The 16774-nt window shown below is 40.7% G+C and overlaps 1 protein-coding gene across 2 annotated transcripts in view; it reads left to right on the forward strand.

Moving 5' to 3' along the window:
* Ankle2 (ankyrin repeat and LEM domain containing 2) overlaps nt 1-16774 on the forward strand; it is a 29278-nt gene that overhangs the window by 1160 nt on the left and 11344 nt on the right. Inside the window, exons 2-7 of one of the 2 annotated variants that reach the window (XM_052754854.1) lie at nt 2124-2597; nt 4263-4469; nt 5640-5836; nt 5950-6138; nt 12174-12296; nt 14546-14612. In XM_052754854.1, the coding sequence (XP_052610814.1) occupies nt 2124-2597; nt 4263-4469; nt 5640-5836; nt 5950-6138; nt 12174-12296; nt 14546-14612 (1257 nt within the window). The remainder of the gene's footprint in view (nt 1-2123; nt 2598-4262; nt 4470-5639; nt 5837-5949; nt 6139-12173; nt 12297-14545; nt 14613-16774) is intronic. The other variant, XM_052754855.1, reaches the window with a different exon arrangement.

The raw sequence follows: 16774 nt of genomic DNA on the forward strand, positions 1-16774 counted from the left end.
TGAAATAATGTCACACCTACTCCTGGCTCTACCACTGCTGCTGTGGGACTTCTCAGTACTGGGCGGGTCATTCCATTCACCCACTATTTTCCGCCCCGCCATTAGCAGGATACGAATAATAGTAGTTCTTACTGTGGTGGGGTTTTTTTTGTTTGTTTGTTTTTTGTTTTTTTGTTTTTCGAGACAGGGTTTCTCTGTGTAGCTTTGCGCCTTTCCTGGGACTCACTTGGTAGCCCAGGCTGGCCTCGAACTCACAGAGATCCACTCTGCCTCCCGAGTGCTGGGATTAAAGGCGTGCGCCACCACCGCCCGGCACTTACTGTGGTTTTTTGAGAGTAATACATTCAGTGCTGGAAATTGAGCTGTTACATAGAGAAACCCTGACTTGAAAAACTAATTAATTAATTAATTAATTAATTGAGTGGCACCTAAAGAATAACACCTGAGGCTATTCATTGACTTTTGACTTCTGCATGTACACACACACACATACACCCATACATGCATTAATAGGAACACATAAGGCAATAAGGACATCTTTAATGAATATAATGCCCACTAGTCCGTTGACTCTATGAACACTATCAAAAACTCAGAGAAGGTCAGTGAATAAAAGTCACCCAAACACTGAAGCAGAGCAGTGCATGTAGCTAATGTAGCTAAGGGTATAGAGCCAAAACACCACGGTTTGCAGCATCTTGTTTCACTAAAAGTTTATTTTCAGTTTTAGTTTTTCATTTTGAAATCATTTTAGGTGTATAAAGGATTATAAAAACAACACAGAATAGTTCAACTCATGTACAAAGATATTTTACATTACCAGCTGGTAGGGGAAAAAAGTTCAGTGCAGTGAGGTATCAATGCATACCTATTAGATTAACTGAGATATAAAAAAAATACTGACATTCCGAAAAGTTGACACACACTGAGAAGATGGCTCCCCTGTTGTTGGTGGTCTGTTAACAGTATATTCCCCCTGGAGATTAGTCTAGCAGTGTCTCAAGGAAGTTCAACCTATCTGTCCTGTACCTGTAAAGCTTTGGTCCCAGAGAAATGAAACTTGTTTAATGTTCCTGCTATATGTAGCTAAGACTGGCCGTAAACTCATGGTCTTCCTGCCTTAGCCATAAGTGCTAGGATTACAAGACTATGCCAGCATGCCTGTCTTTGAAAATGTATTGTCTTAGCTGGGCGGTGGTGGCACACACCTTTAATCCCAGCACTCGGGAGGCAGAGCCAGGCGGATCTCTGTGAGTTCGCGGCCAGCCTGGGCTACAGAGTGAGTTCCAGTAAAGGCGCCAAAGCTACATAGAGAAACCCTGTCTTCAAAAACAAAAACAAAACAAAACAAAATTCTGTATATTAGTAGCTTAGATTCTCTAGATTTTCTATGCTACATAATCACACCACAAGTATGACAAGGAAATGAACAGTGATAGAACACTGTCTAATCTGCAGACCTACTTCAATTTCTCATGTCTCTATCAATCTATCCATCTTTCTAAGACTGCAAAGGTTGTGCTAATACTTCCAGTTCCAGTGCAGTTGGTGAGCTATGGCCATCATCTGTCTTGTTAGTAGAGGCTCTTTGGAGAGCAGTCATGGCTACTTATGTGTCAGAGGTGGCTGCCATTGAGTATGTGACAGTTTTTTGTCTGCTTGTTTGTTAATTTTAACTGACTTTCCAGTGTGCTGTTACTCATTCTAAGGGTTAATGAGCCTTTGTTCCTCAATAGCTCAATGGCTGTAGCAGACATTTATGGATATTTTATCAGTGTCAGACCCAGTGGGACAGAATTTGTATTCATTATTTTTTCTACTTTTCATTATAACCCAAGAGTGGATCTGTTATATCCATTTTGTAGGTGAGGAAACTGAGGCTTAGAATTTCAATAATTATCCTAGGATTGAAGTTAGTAACGTATGAAGTTCTGTTTATGTTTGTTAAGTTGCAGAGATAAAACCTTCTTTGAACAACTAAAGGTAAAAGGGTAGCTTTAGGATAAGAATACATATTGTATCTAAGGGAGGATCCTGTGAGGAAACTGAGCACCTACTTAAGCATGTGCTTTGCTGAGCTACTGTCCCATGGTTCAAGTTGATTTTTGCTTTCTTGAACGTAGGTGAAGTGACAATGGATGCCATGTTGGCGCGATTGAAACTCCTGAATCCAGATGACCTTAGAAAAGAAGTTATAAAAGCTGGATTGAAATGTGGACCCATTACATCAACAACAAGATTTATTTTTGAGAAGAAATTAGCTCAGGCTTTACTAGAGCAAGGTGGATTGCTGACTTCCTCTCTTCCCAATCACAGTGAGGTAACTGCCACAGCATTTATCCAGGGCACCCCAAGGACTCCTGCATCTATGGAAGGGAAACAAACTCAGCAGGCCAGTTCTTCCGAAGACAAAGATTTTGGTTATAGTGTGGGCTTGAACCCTCCAGAAGATGAAGCTGTGACATCTAAGTCCTACCCAGTACCCCTCAGTGCCTCTGCCAGGAATGACAACCACAAGGCTGGAGTGACAGCTGCTAAGGAGCCACTTCTGTACTATGGAGTGTGTCCAGTATATGAGGATGGCCTTGTGAGAAATGGTAATGTGCTGTGTAGGATCTCTTTATACAGACTAGGAAACTATAATCTTATTGCCCAAGATTAATTTCAGTATTTGTACTTGTTACTCTCTGATTTTTTTTTTAATTTGGTAAATCTAAGCAATACTTTTTTCTTTTTTCTTTTTTTTTTTTTGTTACTAGGAAAATATTCTGTCAGATAGATTTGACTTGGAAACGATTAGCTCACTTCCATTTGTTAGTAATTTTGCCGATTAATCGTCTTCCCTCTCCCTTCCCCCCCTCCGGCCCCCCCCACCCAGTTTCTCCGTGTAGCCCTGGCTATCCCGGAAAATTATGCTTGTGCATATCTTTTGTTTGTTTGTTTGTTTTTCGAGATAGAATTTCTCTGTGTAGCCTTGGCTGTCCTGGCACTCGCTCTATAAATCAGGCTGGTCTTGGAACTCAGAGATCTGCTGCCTCTGCGTCCCAAGTGCTGGGACTAAAGGCATGTGCGACCACTGCCCAGCTTTCCCTCACCCTCTTAAATTCATTACAACCTGAACAGCTTTTAGGTTAATAAATATAAATGTACCTACCAATGAGTGTATAAATAATTTTCAATCTCAAGGAGTCATATTTTTGGGCTAGAGGTCTGTTTTAGTTGGTAGAGCATTTGCCTATTATTATTCATGGAGCCCTGTGTTCAGTCCCTAGCACCATAAAACCTGATGTGGTGGCACGTAATTATTACCCCAGCACTTGAGTGCATGCTACCTTGGGCTACATGAAACCCTGTCCCCAAAAAAAGAATGAAAGAAAGAAAAGAATTGCAATTTTATTTTATTTTAGTCAGGATTATATTGTGTACTTGGACTAGCCTGGATCTTGCTGTATAGCCTAGGGTGGGCTTTAACTCTCAACAGCTCTGACTTTTCCTTATGACTGTTAGGATAAGAGGTATAAGCTATTATATCCAGTACAAGAATATTAATTTAGTTTTGAATTATTTTTATTTAGATCTTTATTTAATCCATTTAAAATACATTTTTAGTAAGTTATTATATCTTGGAATATGAAGTTAACATGCAGGTATATATGGTATCATTGCTTATATATATGTACACACATACATTGTCATTGTATATTTGATTCTCTTGGATAGCCCAGGACCTCTTTAAGATAAAAATGGGGCTGGACGGTGGTAGCACACGCCTTTAATCTCAGCATTGGGTGGGGGGGAAGAGTGGATTTCTGTGAGCTCAAGGCCAGCATGGTCTACAGAGTGAGTTCCAGGACAGAGCTACACAGAGAAACCCTGTCTCGGAAATAACAAAAAAAGGATAAAATATGGGGAGTGGGTGGAAAGATGGCTCAGTGATTAAGAGCACTTATCCCAGCTCACATGTTAGGTGGTTCATAACCTACCTATAACACCAGGTCCAGGGAATCTGATCCTCTTTAGGCCTCCAAGGATACTCATACATTATGTGCATACAGTCACAAAAATACACACTCATACATACACACTTTTTTTTAATCCTAAAAGATATTTCTTATAAAAGATTGAAAATCTGAACTGTGAACATGAAGGTGAAACCAAGAGATTTGTTAACAAATTTAAATTGACTGTTGAACTCTGGGTACAATTAATACAGTGTTCAAACTATTCATCTCTTAATTTTCCCTTGTTACTTTCATACCCAGAAAGGATCCATGTTTATGAAGATAAAACGGAAGCATTGCAAGCTGTCAAATTGATCAAAGGGTCCCGGTTTAAAGCTTTTACAACAAGAGAAGATGCTGAGAAATTTGCTAGAGGAGTATGTGATTATTTCCCTTCTCCTAACAAAACTGCGTCTTTACTGTCTCCTGTGAAGGCAGTGCCAGTCTTTGGCAGTGATGGGTTGAAAGGTAAGCCATGCCGGACTTCTTGTCATTACTGTTATTTATCACTATTATTCTCTTTCTTTGATATTTCTTCATCTGTGAGATAAATCTGGTGTAGGAGGAGGTGGAGAGCTGAGGGGCCCTACAGTGGACCAACAAAAGAGAAGAGGACTAGGGAACTGCCCTGGGAAGGTTTGAGGACATAAAGGTGAATGGAGTCTGGTACTAGTAGGCCCTGAAGCTGATGAGCCGAGTCTTAGCATGTGGACCACAAAAGCAGCAAAGGGAACACCTTGTGTTCTTGTGGCTCTAGCTGTTGCTTGTTTGAGTGTGGATATTTTGATGCTGACAACAATCTGTGTACACCTACTTGTAGGATCTGCAAGAATCAGTCTCCCTGTGAGAGCTAGAAATCTACACCCACTATATGACTCAGAGCCAGAAGCCTGTTTGGAGAGGCTTGACCATGATTCACATCCCTTCTCCCTGCAGTTGTTTGAGGTGGACTGCTGTCTTTCATTTGAGGGCCTGTCTACTGCCCTCTACTCTTCCTTTACTTAGGTGTCTTTCCTTTCAGTTTGGGAAAGTGCCCATGCAGGAAATTTTTTCAAGAAGCTATCAGGTTTTGATTAAACCTTTAGAAGCTATGAATAGAACTCTTTTTTTTTCTAAGAGAGAGTTGTAGTTGCTGCTAATCTCTTGTCTACTTAACAGAATTGACATTTTTAGGTTTTTGAGAAAAAGGTCTTAATAATCATGTCAAGCCAAGCTGACCTTGAACTTGCAGTCCTTCTGTCTCAACCCCCTGAGTACTAGGATTCTAGGTTTGAACCACCACACTCAGTTTCTTGACTTACCTTCAAAGTACACTAAATGGCTAGGCATGGTAGTGCATGCTCTTACTGCCAGCACTTGGGAAGCAAATGTAGGCGGATGTGCTCTATGAGTTTGGAGCCAGCCTGAGCTACACATTTTGACCCTGTTTAAAAAAAAAAAAAGCATACAAAATGATGTCTTAATTTCAGTCTTCAGCCATCTAATTGAGCTCAGCACTGCATTAGTATTGTGGTGTGCTTTGTACCATTGTCATTTCTTACCCATCACTCCCAAGAGCTCCTAAGCCTTTTACCACAGCAGGCTAAGTGAGAAGAAAATATTTGTGAGATGGTGTTCTTCAATTCTGTCTCTTAATAGCAGATGGTTTGTGCCTGGCTGAATCAGAAACAGTAAACAAAGAACGAGCAAACAGTTATAAAAATCCCCGTACACAGGACCTCACTGCCAAGCTTCGGAAAGCTGTTGAGAAAGGGGAAGAACACACCTTTTCTGATCTTATCTGGAATAATCCCCGATATCTAATTGGTTCTGGGGACAACCCAACGATTGTACAAGTAAGTATGCCTTCAGCATCACTCCTAGTCACTGTTCCTGACCAGTGACCCTGTGTTTTAACAAACATGAAGCTCAGTGTTTTAACAAACACAAAACTCATCCTTTCTTTTAGGAGGGATGTAGGTACAATGTCATGCATGTTGCTGCCAAAGAGAATCAGGCTTCTATGTGCCAGATGATGTTAGAGACTCTGGAGAACCCTGAGTTTATGCGTCTGATGTACCCAGATGATAACAAGGACATGCTGCAGAAGCGCATCCTCTACATTGTTGACCTTTATCTGAATACTCCTGACAAAGTGGTGAGCATTCCTCATTAGTCTGTCTGCTGGAGGTTTAGGTTCCTGATATGTAGAAGTATTTCTTATTTCTCTATGCTACATCAGTTTGCAAGGCTTGTGGAATATTAGGAAGACACAAATGCTTATTGACTTAGAGAGAAAGATGGTTATGGAGGTATTACATAACAAAACTTTTCTTCGGGAGATGCAACACACACGTTGGGAACTCCAGATAGCGAACTCATGACAGACCAAAGTACAGATACCACCAAAGTCCAACTTGGTGAACCAATGAAGTTCTTGTTGTTGATTTTTTGTTTTGTTTTGTTTTGTTTTCAGAGCTGAGGACCGAACCCAGGGCCTTGCGCTTGCTAGGCAAGCACTCTACCACTGAGCTAAATCCCCAATGCCACCAATGAGTTTTATTAGGTTTACTTATAGGTATATAGGTAAGAAGTTACTTACAGGAGCAGAAATGACTCAAAGACAGTTGCATCACCAAGGACCACCCTAACATAAATGACAGCAGCTCAGCAGGTTAGAGAGTATCCTTACCGGGTACCTCTGTTATCTAAAGTTCTTCCAGGCAGCTGGTCTGTCCTAATTTTCTATTGCTGTGAAGAGACACCATGACCATGGCAACTCTTATATATAGGGAGCCATTCCTATTCAAACCACATTTCACTCCCTAGCCCCCATAGACTTGTAGCCATATTATAATGCAAAAATTCATTTAGTCCAATTTCAAAAATCCCCATAGCCTATAACATTCTCAACACTGTTCAGAAGTCCAAAGTTCAAAGTCTTTTTGGAGACTCAGGGCTATCGCTTAACTGCAATCTCTGTAAAATAAAAAACAAAAAGCAGATCACATACTTCCAACACACACAAAATATACATTACCATTCCAAAATGGAGGAAAGGGAGCATAGAGAGGAAATAATGGATTGAAACAAGACCAGAAACCAGCAGGGCAAACTCCAAATTCTGCATCTCCCTGTCTGATGTCAAAGTGTTCCTCAGATGTCCAGCTCCATTAAGTTTTGTTGTCTGTAACAAACTTCTCTTTCTTGGGCTGGTCATACCTGGGCTGCAGCTTTCCTTGACAGGTATCCCACAGGTTGGTATCTCCAACATCTTATGGTTTCCAAGGCAATCCAGGCCTCACCTTCACAGCTTCACACAATAGCCTCTTGGGTCTCCATGCAGGGACACCCCTGACATCTGCCTGACCTTAGCAGCTTAGCCATGGAGGGAGATTCCACAACTCCTTTCTTACATCCCTGACTCTAAAGCCAGAACACATGGTCAAAGCTGCCAGGTTCTTCTGCTTGCTAGGGCTGAGACATGGCCCCCAAGTTCAAATACATTTCCACTAGCTTTCTGTTTTTGATGGTTTCCTTCTCTGCCTAAGGTTGGCTCTCCTGGAACTCACTCTGTACACCAGGCTGGCCTCAAACCCAGAGATCCATCTGCCTCTGCCTCCAGAGTGCAGGGATTAAAGCTTTTCTTTAATTCTTTTTCACAAGTTGGAAGCTTAGATGGGTGGGGTCTTTCTGTGAGGTCACCACTCCCTTTAGTCCATTTAGGATCAGGCTTTTTAAACTTTTTATCTCCTTGCACGCTGAACTTAGCTCTGTTACACTTCTTGGTGCTCCATTTCTCCTCAAACGGTATATTTTGTAGTTTTCCTCAATCAATTTAATTCTTTTTCATTATCGATCTGCATAAGAGTCACCATTAATAACACAACAGAGTCAACTAGGCTGCCCTGAAATCTTCTCTGCCAATGTCATTAATCCAAAACTCTTCAGGCAGATTTTTTGGACAAGGGCAAAAAGCAGCCACATTTTTGCCAAAATATCACAAGAATGGTTTCTGGGCCATATTTTCTTCCCCTCAGAAACTTCTTGAGCTGGGCCCTCACAGTTCAAATCACCCTCAGCAACATTGTCTTCCATGCTCCTAACTAGGATGGCCCATTTAAGCTTAAAAGGGCCCAAACAAAGCTTGGTCAGGGGTGATGATGGTACATGCCTTTAACCCCAGCACTTGGAAGGTAGAGGAAGAAGAATCTCTTGTGTTTGAGGCCAGCCTGGTCTACAGAGTGGGTGCCTTGAAATCCAAGGCTACTCAAAGAAACTCTGTCTTGGGGGGCGGGGAGGAATGGTCAGGCCTATCACAGCAATGTCCTAGTCCATGGTACCAACTTCCATCCTAGTATTCTATTGCTGTGAAGAGACACCATGACTGTAGCAACCCATATAAAGGAAAACACTTAATTGGTGCTTGCTTACAGTTCAGAGGTTTAGTCCATTGTCATCATGGCAGGGAACATGGCAGCTTGTGGGTAGACGTGGTGCTGGAGAAATAGCTTGAGAGTTCTACATCTCCATCCACAAGCAGCAGGAAGAGAGAGAGCCGGTGGGCCTGGCTAGGGCTACTGAAACCCCCAAATCCCACCCCTAATAACATCAACGCCATACTTACTCCAACATGGCCACACCTCCTAATAGTGAATGCCTTTCCCTGGTTACCAAGCATTCAAATCTATGCACTTTTGAGGGGCCATTCCTACTCAAACCACCACATGGTCTGTCTCCCAGTTTTCTTTGTGCTCAGCTTCCTTCAGTCTGAGGGCTACTCTCTGCTTTTATTGTTTACTCTGGCAGGAAGGAGCCTAATGAATCTGGTCAGTTTCAGGGACTTCCTAAAGCTATTTTGAGTTTGCCTTCCTGTTTAAAGAGCTTCCCTGTAGGTGGAATGTTTTGATCTCCCAGGAAACTGTTATACAAGGGGGCTGCGGGTTGGAGGGGCATGTAGCTCAATAGGTAGAGTGCCTGCTTTATTGTCTGCTAGTCCTAGTTAGGTCACCAGCAGCATAGAAAACTGCTGGTATATGCCTGTAATTTTAGCACTTGGGAGATGAAAGCAAGAGGATTAAGAAGTTTAAGGTCGTCTTTGGCTACACAGTGAGTTTAAGGCTAGTTTGTGCTATATGAGACTGTATATTAGGGGCTGGAGAGATGGCTCAGAGGTTAAGAGCACTGCTTGCTCTTCCAATCTTCCAAAGGTCCTGAGTTCAATTCCCAGCAACCACATGGTGGCTCACAACCATCTGTAATGAGATCTGGCGCCCTCTTCTGGCCTGCAGGGATATGTGCAGACAGAACACTGTATACATAATAAATAAATAAATCTTAAAAAAAAAAAAAAAAAAAAAAAAAAAAGACTGTATATTAAAACAAACTTTGCTGGGTGCACACCTTTAATCCCAGCACTTGGGAAGCAGAGGCAGGCGGATCTCTGTGAGTTCGAGGCCAGCCTAGTCTACCAAGCGAGTTCCAAGAAAGGCGCAAAACTACACAGAGAAACCCTGTCTCAAAAAACGAAAAAAAAAAATTAATAATAAAAATTAAAAAAAATAAAATAAACCAACACATAGCTCCAAAGTTGAGAGCATTGGTTGTTCTCCAGAGGACCTGGGTTCAAGTCCCAGCATCTATATGGCAGTTCACGAACATCTGTAACTCTGGTTCCATGGGATCTGACTTCCCTGGGCACCAGGAATACATGTCATAGGTTGTGCACAGACATAATTGCAGGCAAAATACCCACACACATAAAATAATTAAAATAACAACAAAAATCCAAGAAATTTGTGGTTATGAAAGTAACATTCAATAAAGAGATCCCATAGGTAGAGAATGAAAGAGCCTCTGGCTGCTATCAGCCAAACATAGTCAGAATGTAGGTGGGTGGAGTACTCTAGGAGGTGGCCTGGGTTCTTTCAAGAAAGGTGTCAGCTAGGCTGTGATTAGAAAGAATGCCAAAAAGGTTTTGTTAAGAGTGCTTACCTAGCATGTGTAAGGCTTTGTTTGATCCCTAGCACCACTAAGAAAAAAAATACTAGACTAGTGAGATGGTTCAACAGGGAAAGGAGCTTGTGCCTGCTTACCTACAACCTTAATTTAACCCCTGGGACCTGTATGGTAAAAGAAAAGAATCCTACAGGTTATTTGCTGAGCTCTATAAGCACCTGTGTACACAATATATGCATTAAATAAGTAAATAAAATTTTAAAATAAAAGATTTTTTTGAAAAATTTTCAAAGGCATGACTTTTAGTTGTTGTGTAAGTCTTCAGTAAGGATTTGAGACACAGGAATTTGTTTATATGAAGGAGAATGCAATGATAGGTTAGAACAAAGAACTAATCTCTCAGAAATCTAGGAGTTTAGGAAACCAGGGGAAAGAATAAAAGAAAGCAGTAAAGAGGCAGAGGCAAGAGAATTATAAGTTTGAGGCCAGCTTGGTCTACAAAATGAGAAGAAAGATAGGAGTAAAATTTTACAACAGAAAAATTCAGTTTGATATGTATTTTTTTTTAAGTGATTTCTGGTAGCCAGCCTAAGACTCCTGTGTGTGCATATACACAATGCTGGAAACAGAACCTAGTGTCTCAAATATGCTAGGCAAACTCTCTACCACTGAGCCCACTACTTTAGTTTCTTTCACAAGGTGGTAATTTATGGGAGTTTTTGTTGCTGTTCTTATTTTGTTTTTATTTGAAAGTTACTGCTTTTCTGTTTCTAACATATTACTGTTATAATTATCCAGGGACTCAGAAAGTTGAGGCCAATAGCAGCAAAAATACAACCTGTGTCTCAAACAATAAATAGGAAAGGAAATTAAAGATAACTTTTTTGTTTGTTTGTTTTTGTTTTTCGAGATCGGGTTTCTCTGTGTAGTTTTGGTGCCTGTCCTGGATCTCACTCCGTAGACCAGGCTGGCCTCAAACTCACAGAGATCTGTCTGGCTCTGCCTCCCGAGTGCTGGGATTAAAGGCGTGCACCACCACGGCCCCCGGTGAAATTAAAGATAATTTAAGGTAGAAGAAGTAAATTGGGAAACTAATTCTTAGTCAGCTAAGCAAAATTATAGAAATAGATTTAAAAACAACTATAAGAATAAATAAAATCAAAATTTCTCCTACCATATTTATTCTCAAACACATCTGATACCAGAATTGTGTAGGAGACTCCAGCTGGATGGTCTCTAGCTCAGTTCTGGTGGTACTGAGTGAGATTTAGAGCATTGGTTCCATGACTATATAATGGGTCCCAAATTATTAAAGTTAAGGTTGACTGCATACCTTTGATTTTACGTGCCCTCCTTGGGACCTGTCACTTAACATCAAATAAATAGTGACATATTACTGTGCCAGGCTCAGGGCCTGGCATACAATGACTATATGCTAGCATGCCTAGTACTTTTGCCAACTATAAAAACAATGGTTTTAGGTTTGTTTTTTTTTTTTTGGACAGGATTTTATGTAATCCAGACTGGCCGCAAACTTACTATATAGCAAAGAATGACCTTCAATTCCAGATTCTTCTGCCTTCACTTGTCAAGTGTTGTCACATAGGCCTAAGGGGTTTTAATTTTTTTGTTAAAAATTTTTTTATTGCCAGATACGGTTGCTCATACCTTTAATTCCAGCACTCAGGTGGCAGAGGCAGGCAGGATCTGAGTTTGAGGGTCAGTGTGGTCTACATAGGGAATTCTAGGCTAGCTAGCACTACATGGTGAGACCCTGACTCAAAGTACATTTTTTATTACATATTTATTTATTTAGTGGGGGGGAGGCATGGCACACTAGTGAGAAGGGGCCCTTGGCATGTGGATGTCACAGGACATAGTTCCCTTTCTCCACCTGTGGATTGAACTCAGGTTGTCAGGCTTGGTGTCCAGTTTTGTGGTTTTGATTTAAATTAGTGGTTCTCAACCTGTGGTCTTGACCCCAGAGTCACCTAAAACTATCAGAAAACACAAGTATTTACATTACGATTGTAACAGTAGCAAAAGTACAGTTATGAAGTAGCAACAAAAATAATTTTATGGTTGGGGGTCACCACAACATGAGGAACTATATTAAAGGGTTACAGCGTTAGGAAGGTTGAAAAGCACTTTTTTAAATAAATACCTGCTTTCACTGTAGAGCAGCCATGTTAATAGTTTGAGTAAGCAATTGTGCTTCTTCTCTACCTTTTCTAGGGCTTTGATACACCACTGCATTTTGCTTGTAAATTTGGGAATGTGGATGTAGTCAATGTGCTTTCTTCACACCCTTTGATTGTGAAAAATCCAAAGAATAAATATGGTAAAACACCTGAAGACGTAAGTAACTTTTAAATTGCAATTACTGTCTTTTGTTAAAAATTAAAATACATAAATTTGCATTCTGTGATTGTAGCTAGTGAAATCACAAGTAACTGAGTTGTGTTTACATTCTGGGTATATTTAGAATGCTGGCTGCTGAGCATGATGTACTCTGTGAAAGCAGCGTATCTGTAGAGCCAAGAAGGAATGAGCTAACCTAGTCTTGCTGATTTTACTGAAACTGGCTATCAGTGTTCTGAGCAACTTAGTCTTTCCATGTTCCTTCTAAACACATTAGCCAACCAAGTTCAAAAGAAGGCAGGGGTGGTGGTCATGATGATGGCTATAGGCGGTGATGGAAGTAGTGATCATAATGGTAATGAATGATGGTTATAGTGGTAGTAGAGATGATGACTATAATGCTGAAAGCAGCTGATGTGTTCAACCCATTGTATAATAGATAGGGAGCTAGCCCAGATACATACTGCTGCATTCATGCCTAGTGAAGCAAGCCTTTTTGTGTTTCTTAGTAGTAGAACAAAATGTGCTACATTGCATCATGTGCTTGTGATGTAAAGACAGACCTAGCTCTAACAAGAACCGAAATGCTAATTTAAGGATCAAGCATTAGATGCTGCTGGCTGACCTAGATCTACTACTCTCAGAGATAAAATCTAAAGGACACTTCTGGCGAGAGTGTCTTCCTTAGGCTCAGGCCCCTTAGCTGTTACTACATTTTGTAACACTCATGTAGCCCAGTTGGTAGAAAACTTCCCTGACATGCATAAAGCCTGGTATTAAGGAGTGGAAGGGAGAAGGAAAAAAAAAATGTACTACAGAAAAATAGTTTCTTTAATCTGTATTTTTATAAAATGATTTTCTGATAACCAACCTAAAACTCATGACTATTGTGGGTGTATATGTGCAATGTTGGGAACAGCACCTAGGGTCTCAATATGCAAGGCAAGCCCTCTACAACTGAGCCCACAATTTTAGTTCTTTCACAATGTGGTAATTTATGGGGTTTCTTGTTGTTATTCTTTTATTTGAAAGTAATTGCTTTTCTATATTATTAATGTAATTACCCAGGGGCTCAGAAAGTTGATTCCAGTAGCCGCAAATTCTATATGATGTAGTAGCTCTATTTGAGTTCAGATACTCAACAGCAAAAATTTATATAGAGAGGGTGTACTTTCATATTGTAAAACTCCAGCTGAGAAACTGTCAGCATGTCCATGTGTATTTATATTTATACTTGATATTATATATATATATATATATATATATATATATATATACTTGATATACTTTTTTATTAAACTTGATATTTATACTTTTAAGTTTTTTTTTTTCTTGCAGAAAATGGGAAACAAAAGTTGTGTGAAGAAAAAGATAAAGTTTACCATGTTGCTAGAGTGTTTTCTTGCCCTGTTCCAATGGGCTTTTATAGTGATTTTTTTTTTTTAAATATTTATTTCATGTATATGAGTGACCTGTCTTCATGCACACCAGAAGAGGGCATTAGATCCCATTACAGATGGTTGTGAGCCACCATGTGGGTGCTAGGAATTGAACTCGGGACCTCTGGAAGAGCAGCCAGTGCTCTTTTATAGTGATTTTTATAGAATAGGCTGTGCTATTGAACACAAGTTTTCTTTTTGTTGTTGTTGTTTGCTTATTTATTTTTATGTGTGTGCGTGTTTTGCCTGGATATATGTCTATACCACATATATACCTTGTGCCTGTGGAGGCCACGAGAGGGTGTCAGATCTCCTGAAATTGGAGTTACATACAGTTTTAAACTGCCATGTTGATGGAAATTGAACCCAAGTTCTCTGAAAGAGCATCCAGTGCTCTTAACCACTGAGCCATTTCTCTAGTCCCCTAGCACAAGTTTTCTGAGTATGAATTTTGTGAAATTTTTAGTGTTAAGATAATCCTAGGGCTGGAGAGGTAGTTCAGTGGTTAAGAACACTTACTGCTCTTATAGAAGACTGGAGTTCTCTATTCCCAGCACCCAGGTTGGATGACTCACTGCTACCTGCAACTCCAGCTCCACAGGAACCAACACCCTCTTCTGACCTCTGGGGCATCTATACTTACATCACACACACACACACACCATATACCTATATACATAATAAATAATAAAAAATTTAAAGATACGATCCTATTTACTGGATTTAAACTTTAAAAAGATTTTATTTGGCAGGAAATGTAATATAGTAATATTTAGAATGTTCAATTTGTCTGTTTTGTTTAAATAGGTAATTTGTGAAAGAAGCAAAAACAAATCTGTAGAACTGAAAGAAAGGATTAGAGAATATTTAATGGGTGAGTTGTGGACTCCATACCTGGCATGGAAAGCCCTTTGTAAGAGTGAACTTGGCAGTACAGCAGAGGTTTGTCTGCTTTCCCAAGTTCTGAAAAAGTAGCTATGAACTCCCCTCAGAGCCTGTTGAAATTATCCATTGTTTTTTTTCCCTGAATACTGTACCTCCTTGCCTCATTTCATACTGCCCATTCTTGTTCTAATTTTAGGCTCTCTTTTTACTTAATTCCTGTTCAGGGACTCACCCTATCCTTGAGACAGGTTTCTCTGATCACTTTTGGTTAGAGAGGGTGGACATAGAGCCCCTTGTGGTTGGTTATTTGGCTTTTGTTTTTAGTTTGTTTCTAAGAAAGTGTATTTTGGGCCTGCCTCCCTCCTCTGCCCTTCTGAGGCTATCTAACTCAGCTCAGCCTTTTAAAACTGGGAACCCTGTCTGGGCCATTATCCTGCTGGGATTGTGGAGGTACGATACCATTTATATTCATTCTCTCTCTCCATCTCTCTGCTGTCCTCTTTCTCTCTCTCTCTCCTACTCTGTCCTCTCTCCTTTATCCTCCCTTCTTTCCCCTCCATCCCTCTCTCCTTTCCTTGCTCCTTCAATTGTGGGCTATCTACCAGAGAAAATTACTCATACATGGATTTAAGCCAATAGAAAGTGGTTATTAAGCCGGGCAGTGGTGGTACATGCCTTTAATCCCAGCACTCGGGAGGCAGAGCCAGGTGGATCTCTGTGAGTTTGAGACCAGCCTGGTCTAAAGAGTGAGATCCAGGACAGGCACCAAAACTACACAGAGAAACCCTGTCTTGGAAAAAAAAAAAAGAAAGTGTTTATTAGCAGGATGGCAGCTTCACTGATTGTTCGGTGTAGCCCCAAGCCTTTCTCAGGGTGAGCTTTTAGGCACCAAGAAACATATCCTTGGTTGACATTCTTTAGTTAGCAAGTACAGTTGGCTAGATACAGAACTATGGAAACCAAAAGGCAAGGTTAGTATATTTAGAGACCCTCCCAGAACTATAAATTTGGATGAATTGGTCTTTGGCAGGTGGTGCTATGTGGTGAGTTTTATGGCCTGAATGGTACTTCCATCAGTTGTGCTAAGGTCTGGGGGCCTGTTACACTTCTCTCCCTTCCTTTCTTCTGGTCAGGAGCTCCTAATTGTGGCTTTTATGCTTTTTTTTAATGTTTCGAGACAGGGTTTCTTTGTGTAGCTTTGCACCTTTCCTGGAACTCACTCTGTAGACCAGGCTGGCCTCGAACTCACAAAGATATGCCTGCCTCTGCCTCCCCAATGCTGGGATTAAAGGTGTGTGCCACCACTGCCTGGCTGCTTCTATGCTTCTTGTATGTGTGTTTCAGCAATAGGGAAGTGGTTAATTTCAGGAGGGACTCTCCTGTGTTTTTCAGTGCATCTCAGAAGATGCAGATTACCTTTCCTTCTGTCTCTTTACCCAGTTTGTTGTTTCTGCTGAGCAAAAATGTAGCTCTCTCGCCTCTATTTTGCCTTCTTTTCCTTCTTAGGTGTATATAGCCGTGGTTATGGCATGGCACAGTGTCTCTGGGTATTTTCTCAGGTCAGAGTCTGTGGAGCCTGTGTATCTGACATTTTGTAGAAACAGGTACTAACTTCCAATCTAAGATTATCTGGACTTTTAATTGTACTCTGATCTCTTCCTGTGTGGTAGAGGTAGCAGAGATGTCTCTTGGGCTTCTGGCAGTTTTGGAGGCTCCAGTTGTGTTACAGAACACAATTAAACTAAACTGCCAGAAATACCTTAAAATGTAATTAATTACACTTTGTAGTGGGACTTTTTTTGTTTGTGATCATATAACTTTTTTTTGTTTTGTTTTGCTTTTTTGTTTTTCAAGACAGGGTTTGTCTATGTAGTTTTGGTGCCTGTCCTGGATCTCACTCTGTAGAGCAGGGTGGCCTCGAACTCACAGAGATCCGCCTGGCTCTGCTTCCCAAGTGCTGGGATTAAAGGCATGCACCACCACTACCTGGCACGTGATCATATAGCTTGATCGCTGCTAAGATCTGGTCGCCTAGCTTTTTTCTGGGGTAAGCATGGTATTTCTGCATCCATGTTTGTTACTCAGCCTTGTGATGTTTTTCACACCTTCCTTGTTTCCTGCTGAGGGTCATTCAAGCCCAGGCAAGAGCTT

This window comes from Peromyscus californicus, unplaced genomic scaffold (genome assembly GCF_007827085.1).
Source record: "Peromyscus californicus insignis strain IS unplaced genomic scaffold, ASM782708v3 Scaffold_2__1_contigs__length_46816999, whole genome shotgun sequence".
In the NCBI taxonomy this organism is placed as follows: domain Eukaryota; kingdom Metazoa; phylum Chordata; class Mammalia; order Rodentia; family Cricetidae; genus Peromyscus; species Peromyscus californicus.